Here is a 19,557-nt window from a genome sequence, read left to right on the forward strand (position 1 = left end):
GTGCTGGTCACTCCTTGGAACTTGAACCTGTGCACGATTGATGTAGGCAGGAGCATGTGCACTGCCCCTGCATCCTGAAGTCAATGACTGGCATTAAGAGAAAAGTTGTTGTTACTAGGTTCTCTAACTCCTTCCTGTACTTTGACTCATTGTCATTTGAGATGCCACTATGATGGTATCATCTGCAGACTTGTAGATGGAGTTGGAGCTGAATCTGGATGTGTAGTTTTGAGAGTGCAGGGAGTAGTACATACAGTAGTTGCAAAGAGCTGAGAACTGAGCCTTGTGGAGCACCAGTGTTAAGAACAGTCATAGTGGGAGTTTTGCTGCCTATCCTCATTTGCTGCAAATCCCCCCGCCAGCTGATATGCACAGGATCTAAGGACATGGTCAGGAACACCATCTGGGCTAGATGCCTTCCATGGCTTCACCATCCAGAAGGCTGATCTTACATCCACAGTGGTGACTGTGTGCTCAAGTGCATTGGAGGCTGTTTGGGTGGGTGGTTACAAATCCCCTTCTGTTCAAAACATACATAGGATATGTTAAACTCATCAGGAAGGGATGTGCTGCTGTTGGCAATGCTGCCCAATTTTATTTTGTAGGCATTATAACATGTGAGCTCTGCTACAACTGACAGCTGACTTGATTTTGGATCATGATATCAAGTTTTTGAATTTGTTTTTCTCTTCGCTTCCACTTGTTTTCTTTCCATTTACCTGTCCTACAAACTTGTCTTCCTTTAGTACACAAGCCTCTTCTGTGCTTTCTGCTGATGGCTTGTCTTTTGAATCTAGGTTCTTCACCCAATGCCCAGTTGAATGGCTCTTTGCAAATGCTGGGGAATGATATCTGATGTATTGGATTTTGAATTCAATGATCATCATTCACCACAAGAAATAGAAGAATTTCTTCCATTATCTGAGTGTGGTCTGTTAGTGTAAGAGCAGAACGTTGGGGAGTCAGACTCCGTATTTGCTTTTAAATGCTAACTGGGTGATTTGAAAATACCAAGGTTAAAAGGAAAGATGGAGTTTGATATTTCTAGGAATTGAGAGCACGGAAATGAGGGACTCTGGCCTCCCTACACTGCCTTAAAGTTGCAAATACTTCTGGTTAAATTTGCATATTAGGTGCAGTGATGAATATCTGTCTATATGTAACATGCGGAAATGAAGTAATATGTTTCAAATGAATGATCTTCTTTGATTTGTCAGCCATTTCATAAGTGAGTGATCAACAAATTGTTTAACAATATTTAATGTCAATGAAAAGTGACCAGTAATTCAAAACTGATAATTAGCATTTTGTAAATTTATCCATAAGTCGGTATTACATTCTACAATTGATCTGAAAAGCTTTGTAAGATAACTAGTCTTTTATCCAGGTGACCACGTATTAACCCCAAATTCCTGACTGTTTGGCACACAAAGCCAAGGTCACTCTTCTGTTATTCTCCTCTCCTCACCTGGTTCCACCTATTACCAGCCAGCCCCTACCTCGCCAACCTCCCTTCTCCTCATTACACGGGTTTCTGTCCTCTATACCGATGTGCAAATTCTCGACCATGTCTTTGCTTCCTCAGGTGCTGCCCAGGCCACAAGCTCCTCTAGCAGTTCGTATCTTGCTCCAGATCACAGCACCTGCAGAATCTTCTGTCTTCACTCTCCCATTTCAGCTCTTCTCCCCTTTTTCCACTTTGTCCTGTTTGAAGTTCATGAGCCTAAATATTTGAAGTGGGCAATTTTAACTGTAATTCTCTTACTGGTGGTGACATACAGCTTTGGCCAATGTGAGATGAGAGCAAAGGGAGGGGAATTGATTTAAATCCCATTTGTGACCCCAGAAATATCACACTTAGCACCTTCCAAACCAAGTACTTAAATAGAGCTGCTATATCGGATACTTCTAGTTTGGGAAGTGGTAAAGTCACTATATTTATGTTAAGCTTTTTGTGAGATCTGATGTAGCAGAACATTAAACTCATGGATTAGCAATTCCTGTTGACAGGCATGCGGCGCTGTCCTGACTTACCTGACGGACGGTAAGAGGAACTATACTAACATTCTGTGGGTGACGTTGCGAGAGGAAGTGGTGCTGGAAGGCAACAGTCAAATGTACACTCCCCGGGAACCAGCCGCCCTAGAGCAGCCCATTAGAGTACCTACAGAGTCACCAGAGCAGTTGGAGGTGAGTAATCTTTGCAAGGTTTGCTAGAAATGAATAACATCATCAGTAGACGTCATTCTTCCTTCTGTTACTTACACAAAGAAAACTATCATTGTTGTCTCCACTAAAACAGATTGATATAGTATATAAAAAGCATGCTCTCGATTTATATACAGCATTTTTCTTAGCTTCAAGTGATCCAAGAATACCTTTATAAACAATGGATTACTTTTAGATTTAGTCACCATTGAAAAATACCTGTAGCTACAAAATGAACTGAAGTTTCATTCTGACAGCATTTTTCAAACCGAGAAAGACAAAAGCAGCAGAGTCATGGGAACGCCATTGCCAGCAGCACTTCCTCCCAAATTATGTACCATCCTCACTTGGAAATACACTGCAGGTCCGTTATCCTTGTTGGGTCTAACTCCTGGAACTGCCCACGCTATGGCACAGTGAGAGTACTGAACCAGATAGCAGAGGGTCAAGAAAGCTATTTGCCACCACTTCTCTGGGCAGTTAGGGATGTGTGATAAATTCTGCTCTTGCCAGTAGTATCCAGACTGCAAAAAAAAAATGAATGAATACAGAAGCCACTAATTTGTGTTTAGGACCAGCAGAGGGCAACCCAATCTACACACTGGATTTCGAGTAGGACCACCAGAACCCAGGTCCAAAGTAAGAGCAAAAGTCCAGATACAAGTTAGGGTCAGCAGGTGAGCAGCCCACGTGGTGGTACATGGATTGTTAAAGGCACTGGGTGAGGTGTATGTTGCAGGAGAACATCATTTTTGTAATTATAGGGTGGAGTGGGGACAGAAGTGGAGGTCAATGTTAAAAATATTAGCAATTAGGCTTCCTCAAAATTCCTCACAATGAATGTATAAGCAGAAGAAAAATAGATGGTTAAGAAGTTTTGGAGCAATATGGCACGGAAACTGGCCCCTCGGTCCAACTAGCCCATGCCAACCACAGCATCCTCATTGTTAGTCTCAGTTGCCACGTTTGGCACATAACTCTCCAAGCCCTTTCCATCCATCCAAACGCAGTTTGTACTTGCTTCGACCACCTCCTCTGGCAGCTTACTGGCAGGTCTCTCCCCTTGTATCTGTGCTCTTTAGTTTTGGGCTCCCCCACTCTGGGGACAAGACTATGACAATTTACCATACAATATTCCTCACAATTTTATAAACTTCTGAGATTACCCCTCATTCTCCTGCACTCCATTGATAAGGATCCAGAGTGACCAACTTCTCTTTAACTCAGAACTTTTAGTCAAAGCAATGTCCTCATAAATCTCTTCTGTGCCCTCTCCAGATTGACGATGTCAGGGTGACCAAGACTGTACACAATGCTCCTAATGCGGATTCAGCAACAACTTGTATGTCTGCAACTTAATGTAGCTTAACTTGAGCCCATCACCCCTATTGGGGCATGGGCCACCTACAGCAGCTCTCATCCCTGGGCCAGTAATCCGAAGTGTAGCCCACTTTCTCCCTCCTCTTCCAGGGATGAGGCATTTGGAGCTTCTGTTGGCATTTCTGAGGCAATTTTTTTTACGGGATGGTTTTGCTAGTCCCATGCCCAACTGCTCTCCCTTCGCAGCTGGGCTTGAGCCCATCCATGGCGGAGTTGTAAGATAATGTCCTTACTCCTAACCCGATGCTCTGACTGATAAAGCCAGCATGCTCAACGCCTTCTTCACCACCCTTTCTACTTGTGTGGCCATTTACAGCAAACTCTGGAACGTTTACTCCCAGGCATCAGTGCCCTGCCATTCACTGGATATGCTGTACCTTAGTTTGAATGTCCAAAATGCATCCCCTTAAGCTTATGGAAATTGAAATCCATGTGCCAGTCATCAGTCTATCTTCCTAACTGATCAAGATCTCTTTGCAATTCATTGTTAACTGCTTCTCTATCAACAAACTAGACCCTATTTTAGTATCATCAGCAAACTTGCTAATAGTGCCATGTGCATTCATATCTAAGTAATTTACATAATGTATATGCCTTCATGAGCTGGGATGCAAAATATAACAGTGGGGGAAGGGGTTATAATATAACTTTATGTAATATAACTGTAATAGTTATAATATAACTGTAGTTACTCCATATTGGAGTACTGTGTTTAGTTCTGGTTGCCACACCATTAGGAAGAAAGTGATTGCATTGTTGTCAGTGCTGAGTACATTCTTCAGGCTCGGTGATGACAAGAGTCTGGAGGGGTTGTGTTTGTTGTCTGTGGATCAAAGGAGGCTGAGGCAGACTTGGTTGTGGTATTATGTGCATAGTTGGGGTGAATAGTAAGAAGCATTTTGCTAAACCAAAGGGCATTGATTTAAGGTAAGGGGTAGGAATTTTAGAGGCAATATGAGGATTTTTTAAAATAAAAAGATGTATTGCTTGAAGGTATGCTCACAATATTTAAGAGACCATAGAGAGATACAGCACAGAAACCAGTTCTTCAGTCCACAGCATAGGGTCCGTACCAACTATTTACACCAGCCTTTCATCAGTCCCATTTATTACTTTCTCCTTATTTCCATCAACTCCTCACCTACTCACTCGAGACAAGAGACAATTGACAATGACCAACTGACCCACCAACCACATGCCTTTGGAAGGTAGGAAGAACCTGAAGCAGCTAGAGGAAACCCATGTGGTCACACTTAAACTCCATCCACGGGATCAGACCCAGATCACTGTAGCTTTGATCGGGTCACTGTAGCTTTAACTGGGTCACTAGCTTTGAGACTGCAGCTCTACTAACTACTGCACAACGTTACCCTGATTTTCCAGATAAGCACTTCAATTGTCAAGGTAAAAAAGGGTAGAGGTGAGGTGCTGGAAAATGGAATTACTAAAGATGGTGACACAGACTCAGTAGTCTGAAGGGCTTGTTTCTCTGCTGTGTAACTCAATGATTAATTTATTTTCTAGTGTTACTGTGCAGAAGCTACTTTCTTGTGCTAAAACATACATTATAGCTAGGTTTTGTAGGATGCATTTTAAAAATATCAGTAAATGCAGATTGATAAGAAGGATTTCTAATATTAATGATTAGAATGTGTTCATAAATTGACAAAATCTTTGGAGCAGATAGCAAAGGGAGGTTGGACTTTTACTATTTTCTTTCTTACAAATGTAATGCAACTACCAAATGAACACAATAATGTAAAACCAGGAAGATCAATAATGTTGATTTATGCATTTCAGCTTTCATATTTTACCAGGTGATCCCATAAAGCTTGAAATGGTACAATGGAAAGTAGCAGAGTCTAAGTAATGTAGGGCAGTATGTCTGATATTAGTAGGAACAAGCATCAATATCTGAGAGGAAAGTTGACAAATTGGAAAAGGGAGGTAAACACTTAAGTCCTTAGAGGCATCCTCTGGGAATTTGATAGCATCTGAATATTTTATTTTAATTCTATTGCATTTTTACTGTAAAAAGATAAAATGTGGCATTTAACTGAAACCTGTTAATAATCTGCCAAAGTAATTATCTGAGAAAAGTAGAGATCAGCTTATTTGTTTACAAAATGAAAAACAGATGGACATTATTTCTGAGTTTTGTTAATTGCCTGGTTTTATTTTTTCTTGAGAAGAAATTAGAGAGCAACCTTAAAAATGAGATCCTGACATCACAGAAGTTGCTTGAAGTGCGCCTTGGTGAGGAGAAGCAGACGAAACTGTTTAAAAGCTGCCTCACCATGCAAGAGATTTTTAACCAACTGAAAGGTTCCCATCAAGGCCTGCTGTACAGACGTATTCCCATCCTCGACTGTGGTGCACCAAGAGAGACGGTAAAGGATATTATAGTTGAGAGAAAACCATGACCAGGCCAAAGAAGCTCTTTTAATGTGTCTCCTTTGTGGTGTAAAGTTTAAAAAAAATGGATGCTTATTCTGAACCCACAGTTCCCTATATGCTGAAGCTGATAATTCAAGGGTTACTGTTTGAGGCCGATGCCCAGCCTGCTGTTTTGAGTCTGATTGTTGTATGTCATTGGCAAATTATTTATGTATGGGTTCAGTTACAAGAATCCAATATGCCTGAATGATCACATTTCCTTCAGTAGCAGTAATACTGGGTAACTTTAATGGTTGATTACAGCCATTATAGCTCTTTTGCCAATGATTTTATCTTTGAATCAAAATCATCAGAAACTGTCCCTTCAGCCCACAGTGTCTATTCCAACCATGATGCCAATTTAAACTGCGCATGGCTCACATCCCCCCCTTCAGGGCCCCTTCATGTGTCTGTCTGAACGGCTCTGAAACATTGCTTTCTTGGGTTGGGGGAGGAATTGGAAGCATCCAGAGAAAAGCTAAGCAGTCATGCGAAGAAGGTGCAAATGCTACACAGGCAGCACCCAAACTTGGATTGAACATGGTCACTGAAGCAGGAGACCCACTAGTGAGTGCTTCTGTGCTGGTATGTCTGTGACCAGAAGAAATGTTCGGCACCCACACTTTGTGCATGCCATACATGTGCTGTTTTAATATATTTTCCTTTCTATTTAATAATTAAATACTTTTCGTGATTTTTATTAACGACCTGGATGTGGGGGTAGAAGGGTGAGTTGGCAAGTTTGCAGATGACACAAAGGTTGGTGGTGTTGTGGATAGTGTAGAGGATTGTCAAAGATTGCAGAGAGACATTGATAGGATGCAGAAGTGGGCTGAGAAGTGGCAGATGGAGTTCAACCCGGAGAAGTGTGAGGTGGTACACTTTGGAAGGACAAACTCCAAGGCAGAGTACAAAGTAAATGGCAGGATACCTGGTAGTGTGGAGGAGCAGAGGGATCTGGGGGTACATGTCAACAGATCCCTGAAAGTTGCCTCACAGGTGGATAGGGTAGTTAAGAAAGTTTATGGGGTGTTAGCTTCCATAAGTCAAGGGACAGAGTTTAAGAGTTGCGAGGTAATGATGCAGCTCTATAAAACTCTGGTTAGGCCACACTTGGAGTACTGTGTCCAGTTCTGGTCACCTCACTATAGGAAGGATATGGAAGCATTGGAAAGGGTACAGAGGAGATTTACCAGGATGCTGCCTGGTTTAGAGAGTATGCATTATGATCAGAGATTAAGGGAGCTAGGGCTTTACTCTCTGAAGAGAAGGAGGATGAGAGGAGACATGATAGAGGTGTACAAGATAAAAGGAATAGATAGAGTGGATAGCCAGTGCCTCTTCCCCAGGGCACCACTGCTCAATACAAGAGGACATGGCTTTAAGGTAAGGGATGGGAAGTTCAAGGGGGATACTAGAGGAAGGTTTTTTATTCAAAGAGTGGTTGGTGTGTGGAATGCACTGTCTGAGTCAGTGGTGGAGGCAGATACACTAGTGAAGTTTAAGAGACTACTAGACAGGTATATGGAGGAATTTAAGGTGGGGGCTTACATGGGAGGCAGGGTTTAAGGGTCGGCACAACATTGTGGGCCGAAGGGCCTGTACTGTGCTGTACTATGTATGTAATAGCAAGATTAATGTGACTCACTTCTCATGTATTGGGAGAGACTGGACACTGGATGTGACTTTTAAGTGACTGAGATATTACAGCAGTATATGGCCAGTGGGTTAGGCATAGAACTGCATGTCTGGTGTCTGTTTTAGCTCATAGGAAACTCGTTCTGGAAGGCACAATTTCTCATGAATATAGTGCAAAGTGAGCTGAGCATTGTAATACTGATCAAAGCCAGAGCAGCACTAGTGGGGATAGCATTGCCTGACCATAACACCTGATGAATGGTCAGCTACCTAGATGATTAACTTTGGTCAGACACTCACTTGCCTGGGATGCCCAGTTTTATGATGAATGATCTCAGCGAATCACCTAATGTGGAATCAGGTAGGCTGTATGTATTTATAGCTGTGAAATCTTAACTCTTTTGGAGGCATCAGTGAAAAATCGAGCTGTTCTCTTGTAATAATGAAACATGGTCAGCAGCTCCCTCATCTTTGAGTGTAGTAGGCTAACTGCCCAATAACATACACAATACATCTCTGTAACTAGTTCCCAACAGGGGTACAGACACAGCCTTTCTCCTTTACTTTGCTCCTCCAGTCTGACATGGGAAATGGTCAAATCTTCCTCCTCTCCATCAATAATCTGTCTAGACAATAGTCACTTCCTTACATCTAGATTCAGCCTGTGGACCAACAATATATTTGTGTTCCAATGTTGTAATTGGTTCTGAAGCAGACAAATAAATCATTTTGGTCCTTTCAAAACTATTCCCAAAGTGTGAATTGTTACTTTTTAGGTTAAAATTCTGAAGGTTTTCTAAATGTAATAATTCAACCTCTTTTGTTCTGTGTATTTTTAATCATCTTGGTCAGCACAGAGGCTCATCGGTGAGCTTCAGTCCCAATCTTGGGTATTTTCAGTGTTATCCACATTCCCCCGTTTCCCTGGATACTCTGGTTTCCTCCCACATGCTGGACATTTAATCAGCCACTGTAAATTACCCCTTAGTATAAGTAAGTGGCAAAACAGTCAAAATGGAATTTGTGGACATGTGTGAAAATGAAGTTGCTGAGTTACAGAAAGTAAGTGAAATCCAATCCATGAGATTGTTCTCCTGGGAGCCTCCTAGTGTGTCTGAGGAAGTAACAATGCTGCACAGTTACTGTCAGAAGAGAGAAGGACTTGTATTATACAGCACCTTTCAAACCCCAAGAACACCACAAATATTTTATAGCCACTCAAGTTAAATAGGATCACTGATCTAATGTGGGAATGGAACCCTTGAGGTATTTGAATAGTCTTCTCATACAGAGCCACTCCTCACATACACACACCCCAAGCATTTCAAAATGTTGTGAAACAAGCTACTTGTCTTCAAACATTTGATCTGAACCCTGGCCAGATTAACTCTTTTAGCACCAGCTAGAAATTCCTTTTCTTCATTGGCTACACTATACCAATTCCATTTAACCACAGCCCACAGGTGTTGCCTTGGAAACTCATCAAATCCATCTTTCTGCTCAGCCTCGTTAGAACCGGTAATGTTATAAACTCAAAATACGCTTTTTGTCATTTGCCAGGAATGAAATCTGAGAAAGGAGATCTCCAAGCCTCCCTTAAAAATACATCTGTTCAAATCATTTCATAGCTGCAGTTACCCAGCCCTATAATTATTTTCCTTAATTTAATTCAATGTGTCGTTTCTAAAAAAAAATTATCCACTCCTATCCCACACGTCAGCTCTCTACAATTCTAAGGTGCACACTGACCATCCTTGACCAAGTTTCTGCAAACTGTTGAACTTCTCTTTACGTGACACTCAATTATTCCACAAGAGGGCATTTCAATGAAAGAAAGGAGGATAATTAAAGGAAACCTTTGTTAAGTAAATGTTTACTACTTCTGTCTGAATATATCAATTGTTTTTTTTTTACATTTCTCATTGATGTAATTCATTTTTGATTCCAATCAAGGACTTTGATAAGTTGATGGAAGCCATAAAAATGGTTTTAACAGAAGATTCCGGTTCAGCAGTCGTCTTTAACTGCCATAATGGAAAGGGAAGGACTACAACTGCCATGGTGATATCTGTGCTCATTTTCTGGCACCTCAAGGTTGGTGTACTGTGTTGGGTTGATAGGTTAATTGACAACTGTAATATACACTCCTGCCTCTGCTAAGAGAATTAGGATTTAGTGCATAGAACATAGAAGAGTACGAGGCCATTCAGTCTACAATGCTATGCCAAACCAGCTAAAAAGCAAATCAGAAACACCCAAGCACTAATCCCTCCATGCCCGTATCCCTCCATTTTCCTTACATCCATGTACCTATCCAAACTTCTCTTCAAAGTCTCTAATGTATTCTCCTCTATCACCATACCAGGTAGTGCATTCCAGGCATCCGTGACTCTCTGAGTAAAAAATTTTACCCCTCATACACCCCTTGCACCTACCCCCTTTCACCCTCAATGCGTGCCTTCTGGTATTAGACATTTCAACCCTGGGAAACAAACTCTCTGTCCGCTCTATCAATGCCTCTTATAATCTTATAAACCTCTACCAGATCTCCCCTCATCCTCCAGTGCTTCAGAGAAAACAACCCAGGTTTATCCAGCCTCTTGTGATAGCACATAGCCTCCAAACCAGGCAACATTCTGGTAAACCTCTTCTGCATCCTCTCTAAAGACACAGCATCCTTTCTATACAGGGGCAACCAGAAATGTATGCAGTACTCCTGAAGTGGCCTAACCAGAGTTTATCAAAGTTTCAACATAAACTCCTGACTTTTGAACTCAATGCCTCGACTGATAAAAACATGCATTGCAAGTTTAATGAAGTAACATTCCTGTTATATTCTCAAGGTTATAAATCCTTCAATACAGAACTCTGGGTGGACAAAGCTGTTTATGTACAATCATCTGATCAGATTGGACCTCTGTAGCCCTGTGATATCCAGCTGTGAATGGTGGTGGGCAATTAAGCAACTAAAATGAGGGATGAAGCTCCAAGTGATCTGCAAATTTAGGAACTGCTCTATACAGTCGAGTCTAAATCATTAACATGTATTAGGAGAAGCCATGCTCTTAGTTCTGTCCTTGAGGAACACTACTTCCCTGTCATTTGAAAAACATCAGTTGCTGGTGCTCAGTACACAAGTACAAGAGATGAGGCTGAAATATTTTGTAATTATCTGCAGTTAAAGGCCGGTTACAGAAAGTTCAGGTGAGAAGGTTGAAAATAAATTTTTAAAAAAAGAAGAGAGTTTTTTAAAAATTTCCTTTCATTTTCTCACAGACTGGCATCAGCATTAGAAGGGATTGTGGGTGTATACTGCTGCCTGTGGACAAATGATTGGTGTACTCAATGAGAAAGTTGTCCCCTCTGTGTGAAAAGTGTGAACAAAGGGAGAAAAATATTTTCAAGTTGCACAACTTGATCACAGTTTTAATTAATCATTGGTGGGAGGTAACAAACACTGAATGACCATTCTGGGTTGTCCTAATATGGAGCTCTTCTTCCATTCTTTCCACCTTCTTGACCAAAACACTGACAATTCCTCTCCTCCCGCTGATGCTGGTTGTCCCACATAGTTCTCCAGTAGATTGCATGTTACTCCAGATATCAGCACCTACGATCTCTTGTGTCTTAAATTAAACATTGTTTTTGTGTGTTGGGGGTTGGCTTTTTTTTCTTCATTTACACTTCTATTCTTGTTCTGCACTGATATAATCAGGAAATAAACATCTGTTGAGGTTTTTTCCTATTTTCATTCCAGGGTATTCCTGAAAACAGTGAGGATGAACTTGTGAGTGTGCCAGATGCCAAATATACAAAGGGAGAATTTGAGGTTTGTGAAAATATCTCATCAGATAAATGGAATCTCAAAGCTCTCTCAAGACTCAGTGCATATTACATTTACAATCTTGCCATTTATAACATTCTGAAGATCTGCCATTGAGCCTCCTTATGGTCTTCCTGCCTAGGACATTGTGATCCCTCTTCTGTGCTAAGTGGATCTATATTGTGCTGGAGGCTGTCCATGTGGCAGAGCTCTTGGTGATGGAGTCCCCTATATGTTGGTGGAGAACCATGTGCTGAGGGATATCAGGGAGAGCGAAGACCACTCACCCCTTCCACCTCTAAGTGATTTCATTTAGGATGAGTTTTGGATAAGTTCTCAAAATCAAAGATAAACCTTTTCACATTATGATCACTCTTTGCTAGATCCTGTCTCACTAGGAGATTGCAAATTAATCATGTCTCACTAAAAAGATTTAATATCTAATTAGGGGCCCCATAACACATTGCTGTGTGAAACCATCTTGAATGGATATATTGAGGCCTCCAAAGTACTATTACCAATTTGATTTGTCTGCTCATTATGAAGATTAAAATCTCTTGTGATTATTACATTGCTACAAAGATCCTGTATTTCCATATTAATAATCTATTGAATAGTATAGCACTGTTAGGGCATTGGCGGTATAAACTACTCTCACCACTATTTTACTAATGCCTGAAATGTGTGGGTTGCCTTTTGTAGAAAGTTGTCCAGACTAGGATTGTATTTTCTGAAATTTAAAGGTGAGAGAATTTTGTGCGAACACATAAGATCTTGAGGGGTTTTGACAAGAGTGATTTGAAAAGGAGAATCTAGACCTGGGTGTCACAGTTTAATATTAGGTCATCACCGACTTAAGACTGAGTTGAGGCTTGATGGAGGTAGACAAAAAGGGAGAAAGGTGGACCCACAGGGAGTAAAAGTGGAAACATCTGCTAGAAGGTGAACTAATGTTTCAAATGATCCTCCAGCAGCTGTCTCCACCTTCACCCTCCTCACTCCCCTCCTAGGTCCATCTTCCTCTTTTATCTGCTTCCATCTACCCAGTTTCCCAACTCTATCCCTTCTCCTCCTTTACCTGACTCGATCTGTCCATCATCTGCTGATACTTCCTCAGTTCACCTGCCGCCTTCTAGCCTCTATCACACCACTGCTTTCTCATCTTTATACCAGCTGTTTCCCCTCTCCACTCTCAGTCCTGATTCAGGATTTTGACCCAAAGCATGGACAATTCCTTTCTCCCCACGGATACTGCTCAACCCGGTGAGTTCTTCCAACAGATTGTTTGGTGCTCCAGATCCACCATCTGCAGTCTTCTTGTGTCTCCATATCCGAGCTAAACTTGCTGGTGATGCAATACTTACCCAATGATGTGTCTGCTCTGAATATCACCATCTCTATTCACTCTAATGGTCTTTGTTATGACAAACATTTGTTTGGCCGATTTCTAATTTACTTTCTTCAATATATTTCATAATTTGTGCATTCCATTCACTTGATATTTTCAGCTTTACTAGATAATTATTGTATCTAGTTAAGCAATGTATTTTCTCAGCTCTGTGTATACACTATTTTGTGTAAAATTAAACAGTAACATCTATCAGTCTATTACCTCTGTCCCTTCTCTCTACTCACTTGCTCTGCTCACCACTGACTCCGTCCCCCCCCCATCCCCCTACCCCACTCACTCACTCTGCTCACTAATCTGACTCCTGTTGTCCACTGCACTCTCGTTATTGGTTTGGTTCTTGCTGTGCTGTCTCCTGTAACCCGCACTCTGTCCCAGTTTCGCTGGTTGCTTCCCCCTGCCCTTTGATTGCTGGAGCTGAGTTGGCTGAGCTCCAGGGACTCTGCTTCCAGCACCATTAGCCTTGCCACACTTGGTCATTGGTTCCCCATTAGCTGGGATCGAGGCTCCATTCCCTTTATCTGCTCTGAACAGATTCTGACAGCATTGAGGGTTTAGCTCCAGATACATAGCAGCATCTGTTGCTTGCGGAAAGGCACCAATGGAGTGACTACAGGAGATGTATCGGAAGGATAGGAAGGTAGGCAGAGGGGGAGGCGTGGCTTTATTGGTAAGAAATGATATTAAATCATTAGAAAGAGGTGATATAGGATCGGAAGGTGCAGAATCTTTATGGGTTGAGCTAAGAAATAGCAGGGGTAAAAGGACCCTGATGGCAGTTATTTATAGGCCTCCAAACAGCTGCAGGGATGTGAACTACAAATTACAACTGGAAATAGAAAAGGCTTGTCAGAAGGGCAGTGTTATGATAATTGTGGGGGATTTTAACATGCGAGTAGATTGGGAAAATCAGGTCGGCACTGGATTTCAAGAGAGAACTTGTAGAATGTCTGCGAGATGGCTTTTTAGAACAGCTTGTTGTTGAGCCCACTAGGGGATCGGCTGTACTGGATTGGGTATTGTGTAATGAACCGGAGGTGATTGGAGAGATTGAGGTGAAGGAACCCTTAGGAGACAGTGATCGTAACATGATTGAGTTCACTGTGAAATTTGAAAAAGAGAAGCCGAAATCTGATGTGTCGGTATTTCAGTGGAGTAAAGGAAATTACAGTGGCATGAGAGAGGAACTGGCCAAAGTTGACTGGAAAGAGACACTGGCGGGAAAGACAGCAGAGCAGCAGTGGCTGGAGTTTATGCGAGAAATGAGGAATGTGCAAGACAGGTATATTCCAAAAAAGAAGAAATTTTCGAGTGGAAAAAGGATGCAACCGTGGTTGACAAGAGAAGTCAAAGCCAAAGTTAAAGCAAAAGAGAGGGCATACAAGGAAGCAAAAATTAGTGGGAAGAGAGAGGATTGGGAAGTTTTTAAAAGCCTACAAAAGGAAACCAAGAAGGTCGTTAAGAGACAAAAGATTAACTATGAAAGGAAGCTAGCAAATAATATCGAAGAGGATACTAAAAGCTTTTTCAAGTATATAAAGGGTAAAAGACAGGTGAGAGTAGATATAGGACCAATAGAAAATGATGCTGGAGAAATTGTAATGGGAGATAAGGAGATGGCAGAGGAACTGAACGAGTATTTTGTATCAGTCTTCACTGAGGAAGACATCAGCAGTATACCGGACACTCAAGGGTGGCAGGGAAGAGAAGTGTGCGCAGTCACAATTACGACAGAGGAAGTACTCAGGAAGCTGAATAGCCTAAAGGTAGATAAATCTCCCGGACCAGATGGAATGCACCCCTGTGTTCTGAAGAAAGTAGCTGTGGAGATTGCAGAGGCATTAGCGATGATCTTTCAAAAGTCGATAGATTCTGGCATGGTTCCAGAGATCTGGAAGATTGCAAATGTCACTCCGCTATTTAAGAAGGGGGTAAGGAAGCAAGAAGGAAATTATAGACCTGTTAGCTTGACATCGGTGGTTGGGAAGTTGTTGGAGTTGATTGTCAAGGATGAGGTTACGGAGTACCTGGAGGCATATGACAAGATAGGCAGAACTCAGCACGGTTTCCGTAAAGGAAAATCCTGCCTGACAAACCTATGACAATTTTTTGAGGAAATTACCAGTAGGCTAGACAAGGGAGATGCAGTGGATGTTGTATATTTGGATTTTCAGAAGGCCTTTGACAAGGTGCCACACATGAGGCTACTTAACAAGGTAAGAGCCCATGGAATTATGGGAAAGTTACATATGTGAATAGAGCGTTGGCTGATTGGCAGGAAACAGAGAGTGGGAATAAAGGGATCCTATTCTGGTTGGCTGCTGGTTACCAGTGGTGTTCCGCAGGGATCAGTGTTGGGGCCGCTTCTTTTTACATTGTACATCAACGATTTAGATTATGGAATAGATGGCTTTGTGGCTAAATTTGCTGACAATACGAAGATAGGTGGAGGGGCCGGTAGTGCTGAGGAAATGGAGAGCCTGCAGAGAGACTTGGATAGATTGGAAGAATGGGCAGAGAAGTGGCAAATGAAATACAATGTTGGAAAGTGTATGGTTATGCACTTTGGCAGAAAAAATAAACGGGCAGACTATTATTTAAATGGGGAAAGAATTCCAAGTTCTGAGATGCAACGGGACTTGGGAGTCCTTGTACAGGATAGGATACCCTTAAAGTTAACCTCCAGGTTGGGTCAGTAGTGAAGAAGGCGAATGCAATGTTGGCATTCATTTCTAGAGGAATAGAGTATAGGAACAGGGATGTGATGTTGAGGCTCTATAAGGCGCTGGTGAGACCTCACTTGGAGGACTGTGGGCAGTTTTGGTCTTCTTATTTAAGAAAGGATGTACTGACGTTGGAGAGGGTACAGAGAAGATTCACTAGAATGATTCTGGGAATGAGAGGGTTAACATATGAGGAACGTTTGTCCGCTCTTGGACTGTATTCCTTGGAGTTTAGAAGAATGAGGGGAGACCTCATAGAAACATTTCGAATGTTAAAAGGCATGGACAGAGTGGATGTGGCAAAGTTGTTTCCCATGATGGGGGAGTCTAGTACGAGAGGGCATGACTTTAGGATTGAAGGGCGCCCTTTCAGAACAGAAATGCGAAGAAATTTTTTTAGTCGGAGGGTGGTGAATCTATGGAATTTGTTGCCACGGGCAGCAGTGGAGGCCAAGTCACTGGGTGTATTTAAGGCAGAGATTGATAGGTAACCTAGTAGCCAGGGCATCAAAGGTTATGGTGAGAAGGTGGGGGAGTGGGACTAAATAGGAGAAAATGGGTCAGCTCATGATATAACGGTGGAGCAGACTCGATGGGCTGAATTGCCTACTTCTGCTCCTTTGCCTTATGGTCTTATGTGGTGATTCTTTGGCATTACCTCCTGCCCTGTCACACACATTCATTAACTTCTCCAAAGAATCAGAATCGGGAAATATTCTCCTGCACTCAACTCTGCCCTTAGAGACTGAGGAATAGTTGGAGATACTTGCAGTCAGCATGTGCCCCTTACTGCATACTTAACCCTACCCCTGGACTGTCAATAATATTGATCAGCACCCACTGATAGATGACCAACTCACTTATCATGTGCACTGTAAAACTGACTTTCTGTACCGACCACTGCTTGCTCAGCAGGTTGACGTATTACACCACTGACCTCCCCTCCTGATCAATCTTCTCCAAAATTTTCTACTGCAGGTCCATACTAGTTCTCCCAGTGCTAAGCAATGTGCTCCCTGTCTGTGCAGCTGGGCCCAGGCTCAGCAATGCTGAGATAAGTTGTAACAAGACTCCCATGCCACTTCGTTGTAATACTGATGGAATTGAGCTCACAGAAATATACTTGTGCAAGCCTGCCACTGGCCCGACTCCTAATGTTGGGTTTTTCTGGAGGGGGGACCAAGGTGGGGCACTCAATATTTTTAATTGAAGCAGAGGCGTGGTGCCCAGAAAAAGTAACAAATCTCTCTGATGTAGGGCGTAGCAATGTCTAGATCACTTTTCATCCCAGCAGTAAAAAAAAAACACTGAAGAGAAAAAGTTGGAGAGCTGAGACTTTAATTTTGAATGTCTCCTTCTGCAGGTTGTGATGGAAATAGTACGACTGCTGCCGGAAGGGCATAAAATCAAGAGGGAAGTCGATTTGGCTCTGGATGCTGTGAGTGAGACAATGACTCCCATGCATTATCATCTGAGAGAAATCATAATCTGCACTTACAGGCAGGTAAGTGACTGCCTGTCTAATCAGCCTTACCATCTGGTAAAGAAACCTTGCATTTGCATGCAAATCAAAGTCTGACCTTGGGGTCAGAATATTGGAACATCTGCAATATGCTCAGCTCTGCACCCCGATACCTCACTTGCTGCTCTAGCTGTGTTCCCCAGTAATGAGTGTGTTAATGGAATCAGTACTGAAGCATGTGTCGTTGCAGTATCATTTCTACAGGACTGTGTAACCGACAGTGGTGGAAACTTGGTGAGAAACTCCGCTCTCCTCGCTGTTGCCCAGTGACAGGACCCTTGCTGTGTACTCAGTCCTCCTCTGGTGGTTCCGCAGCCATGAAATAGTTAAAGTGATCTCGCCATGATCTGGTTTAGTGTGGAGTGTGTTGTTGCAGCCGGGTGTGGTAATGGGGACAAGCTCCCACTACCTATTGAATGTTCCCAATGGCGTGCCCCTCAAATAGCCTCTGACAACCAAGTCCAACTCCTGGTCTTCATGTGTGGCTTAGCTACAAAGCCTGGCAGAACCATTTCTACTGAAAAAAGAAGTGGCAGAGGCAAGTCACTGGCAACTTAAAACCAGTTGCTTCGGGCAGATGGGGCTTGTCAGCCATGGGTGGCAGCACATCTTGGAGAAGGAAACTCAGATCTCAAACCTCTGCTGCCTTGCGGCTGTACCCACTCATGAGGAAGGCGTCAGGAGTAAACCCCAAGGAGGGGGAAAATCCAAAGCTGGAGTCCCTAAGGCAGACCTAAGTTGCATTCAACACTGGCTGGCAACTCCTGCGACGCTGCTGGTACCAAACTGTATCAGTCTCTGCCGTTCCTTTGGGTTCATCAAATGCATGGAGAGGGGGTGCTTGTTACATGGGGAACAGCTCGCTCTCCATATTGTACTACCCAGGTTTCCTTATCTTGACAGCTAAGACACAACATCCACGGTCAGCCCTGACTGATGAGGCCTCGCTAGGAGTGAGCACCAAGACAACGTACAATAGCTACTTATGAGGTTGATGCTGAGTGAGCTGGGGATGTCCTGAGAGGTGGACACAGGACAATGAGTGCAGGACATTGCTAGGGACGGCAGCAAGTCTGCCGTGCTGTGACAGAGCTTGTTCAGGGGCATCTCTAGGCTGGAGAGAGCTGTGCAGCCAAAGAAAGAGGGGGAAATATCAGGATGTGATAAGACAGACGATAGGATCTGTGCATCAACTCACGCTGGTCCTCATTCTCTGTATTGACCAATGTACACCGGCCCCACGCTGAGCCACTGCATGCCCAGCCATGGGGCAATGAGACACCATTCTTTAGCTGCAGGAGTGCCAGAGAGACCAGCAAATGTCATTTTGATTGCACAGTGGAGAGTATACTTCTGAATGTTCAGACAATATTTGTCAATATTTCAGTTTGGAGGCGTGACCAGTTTTTACAGAGCAATGTCAAAGATCTCTTAGTGCCTATCTTTTGCTAATTCAATGATAGTGGAAGATTTCTCATGATGTTTGAGACAGTGTTAATTCTTCAGTCTGCCTATAATATTAATAATATAAAACTGAAAATTCTGGGAATACACTTAAACCAAAAATCCTTAAAACCTAGATTGTTTCCCTTTCAGCCCATTCTGCCTGACCTGCTGATTGTTTCCAACACTTTGTTTTGTTTTCGATGTCCAATATCTGCAATTTTTAACAAATCTTTTTGCAGGGTAGAACTGCGCTGTGCCATGTTGTCTTGGTTTACAGGTACTGCTCTTTCAAAGTGTTAGATTCAGTTGTGCATATAAATGAAGGGAGCCTCTAGCTTGTACTGGCAAAGTAATTAGATAATACCACAAAATTAGCCAGAGGAGTTGTGCTTTCCAGCTGTGAAAGCAGGTCTGAGCTTGGCAGATTCCAGTCACTTAATATTAGAAGCAGTGATGGAATCACTCTGAGCCTTCCTTGCACAAGTGGACATACCATCCGCGGAGGAACACAGCTGGAGTGAGGTTGTAACACACACAGAGTGCTGGAGGAACTCAGCAGATCGGCAGTATCTATGGAAAAGAGTTAACGGTGGACATAATGGAGGTGAGAGGGAGGTGTATGGGCAGGTGTAGCTTGCAGGGATAAGGGCCTGGGGAAAGATTAGTGGGGACGGACAAATGGACAAGGGAATCACAGAGGGAGTGATGCATGTGGAAAGCAGAGGTGGGGGGGCGGGAGGTAAAGGTATGTTTAGTGATAGGATCTCTTTGTAGGTAGCAGGAGTTGTGGAGGATAATGTGTTGGATGCAGAGGGTGGTGGGGTGGTAGGTAAGGACAAGAGGGAATCTATCACCATTACGGAAACGGGAAGATGGGGTGAGCGCGGATGTGCAGGAAATGGAGGAGATGTGAGTGAGGGCAGCATCAATAGTGGAGGGAGTAAAGAACCTGTTCTTTAAAGAACGAAGACAC

General features: G+C 42.8%; 1 protein-coding gene across 4 annotated transcripts in view; it reads left to right on the top strand.

Annotated features, from left to right (window-relative positions):
• The window catches only part of LOC140212061 (paladin-like), a 288,234-nt gene that overhangs the window by 143,516 nt on the left and 125,161 nt on the right, over positions 1-19,557 (top strand). For all 4 annotated transcript variants that reach the window (XM_072282528.1, XM_072282529.1, XM_072282526.1 and 1 more), the window contains 5 exons: positions 2,011-2,190; positions 5,781-5,978; positions 9,616-9,756; positions 11,420-11,491; positions 16,980-17,120. In XM_072282528.1, the coding sequence (XP_072138629.1) occupies positions 2,011-2,190; positions 5,781-5,978; positions 9,616-9,756; positions 11,420-11,491; positions 16,980-17,120 (732 nt within the window). The remainder of the gene's footprint in view (positions 1-2,010; positions 2,191-5,780; positions 5,979-9,615; positions 9,757-11,419; positions 11,492-16,979; positions 17,121-19,557) is intronic.

This window comes from Mobula birostris, chromosome 18 (genome assembly GCF_030028105.1).
Source record: "Mobula birostris isolate sMobBir1 chromosome 18, sMobBir1.hap1, whole genome shotgun sequence".
In the NCBI taxonomy this organism is placed as follows: domain Eukaryota; kingdom Metazoa; phylum Chordata; class Chondrichthyes; order Myliobatiformes; family Myliobatidae; genus Mobula; species Mobula birostris.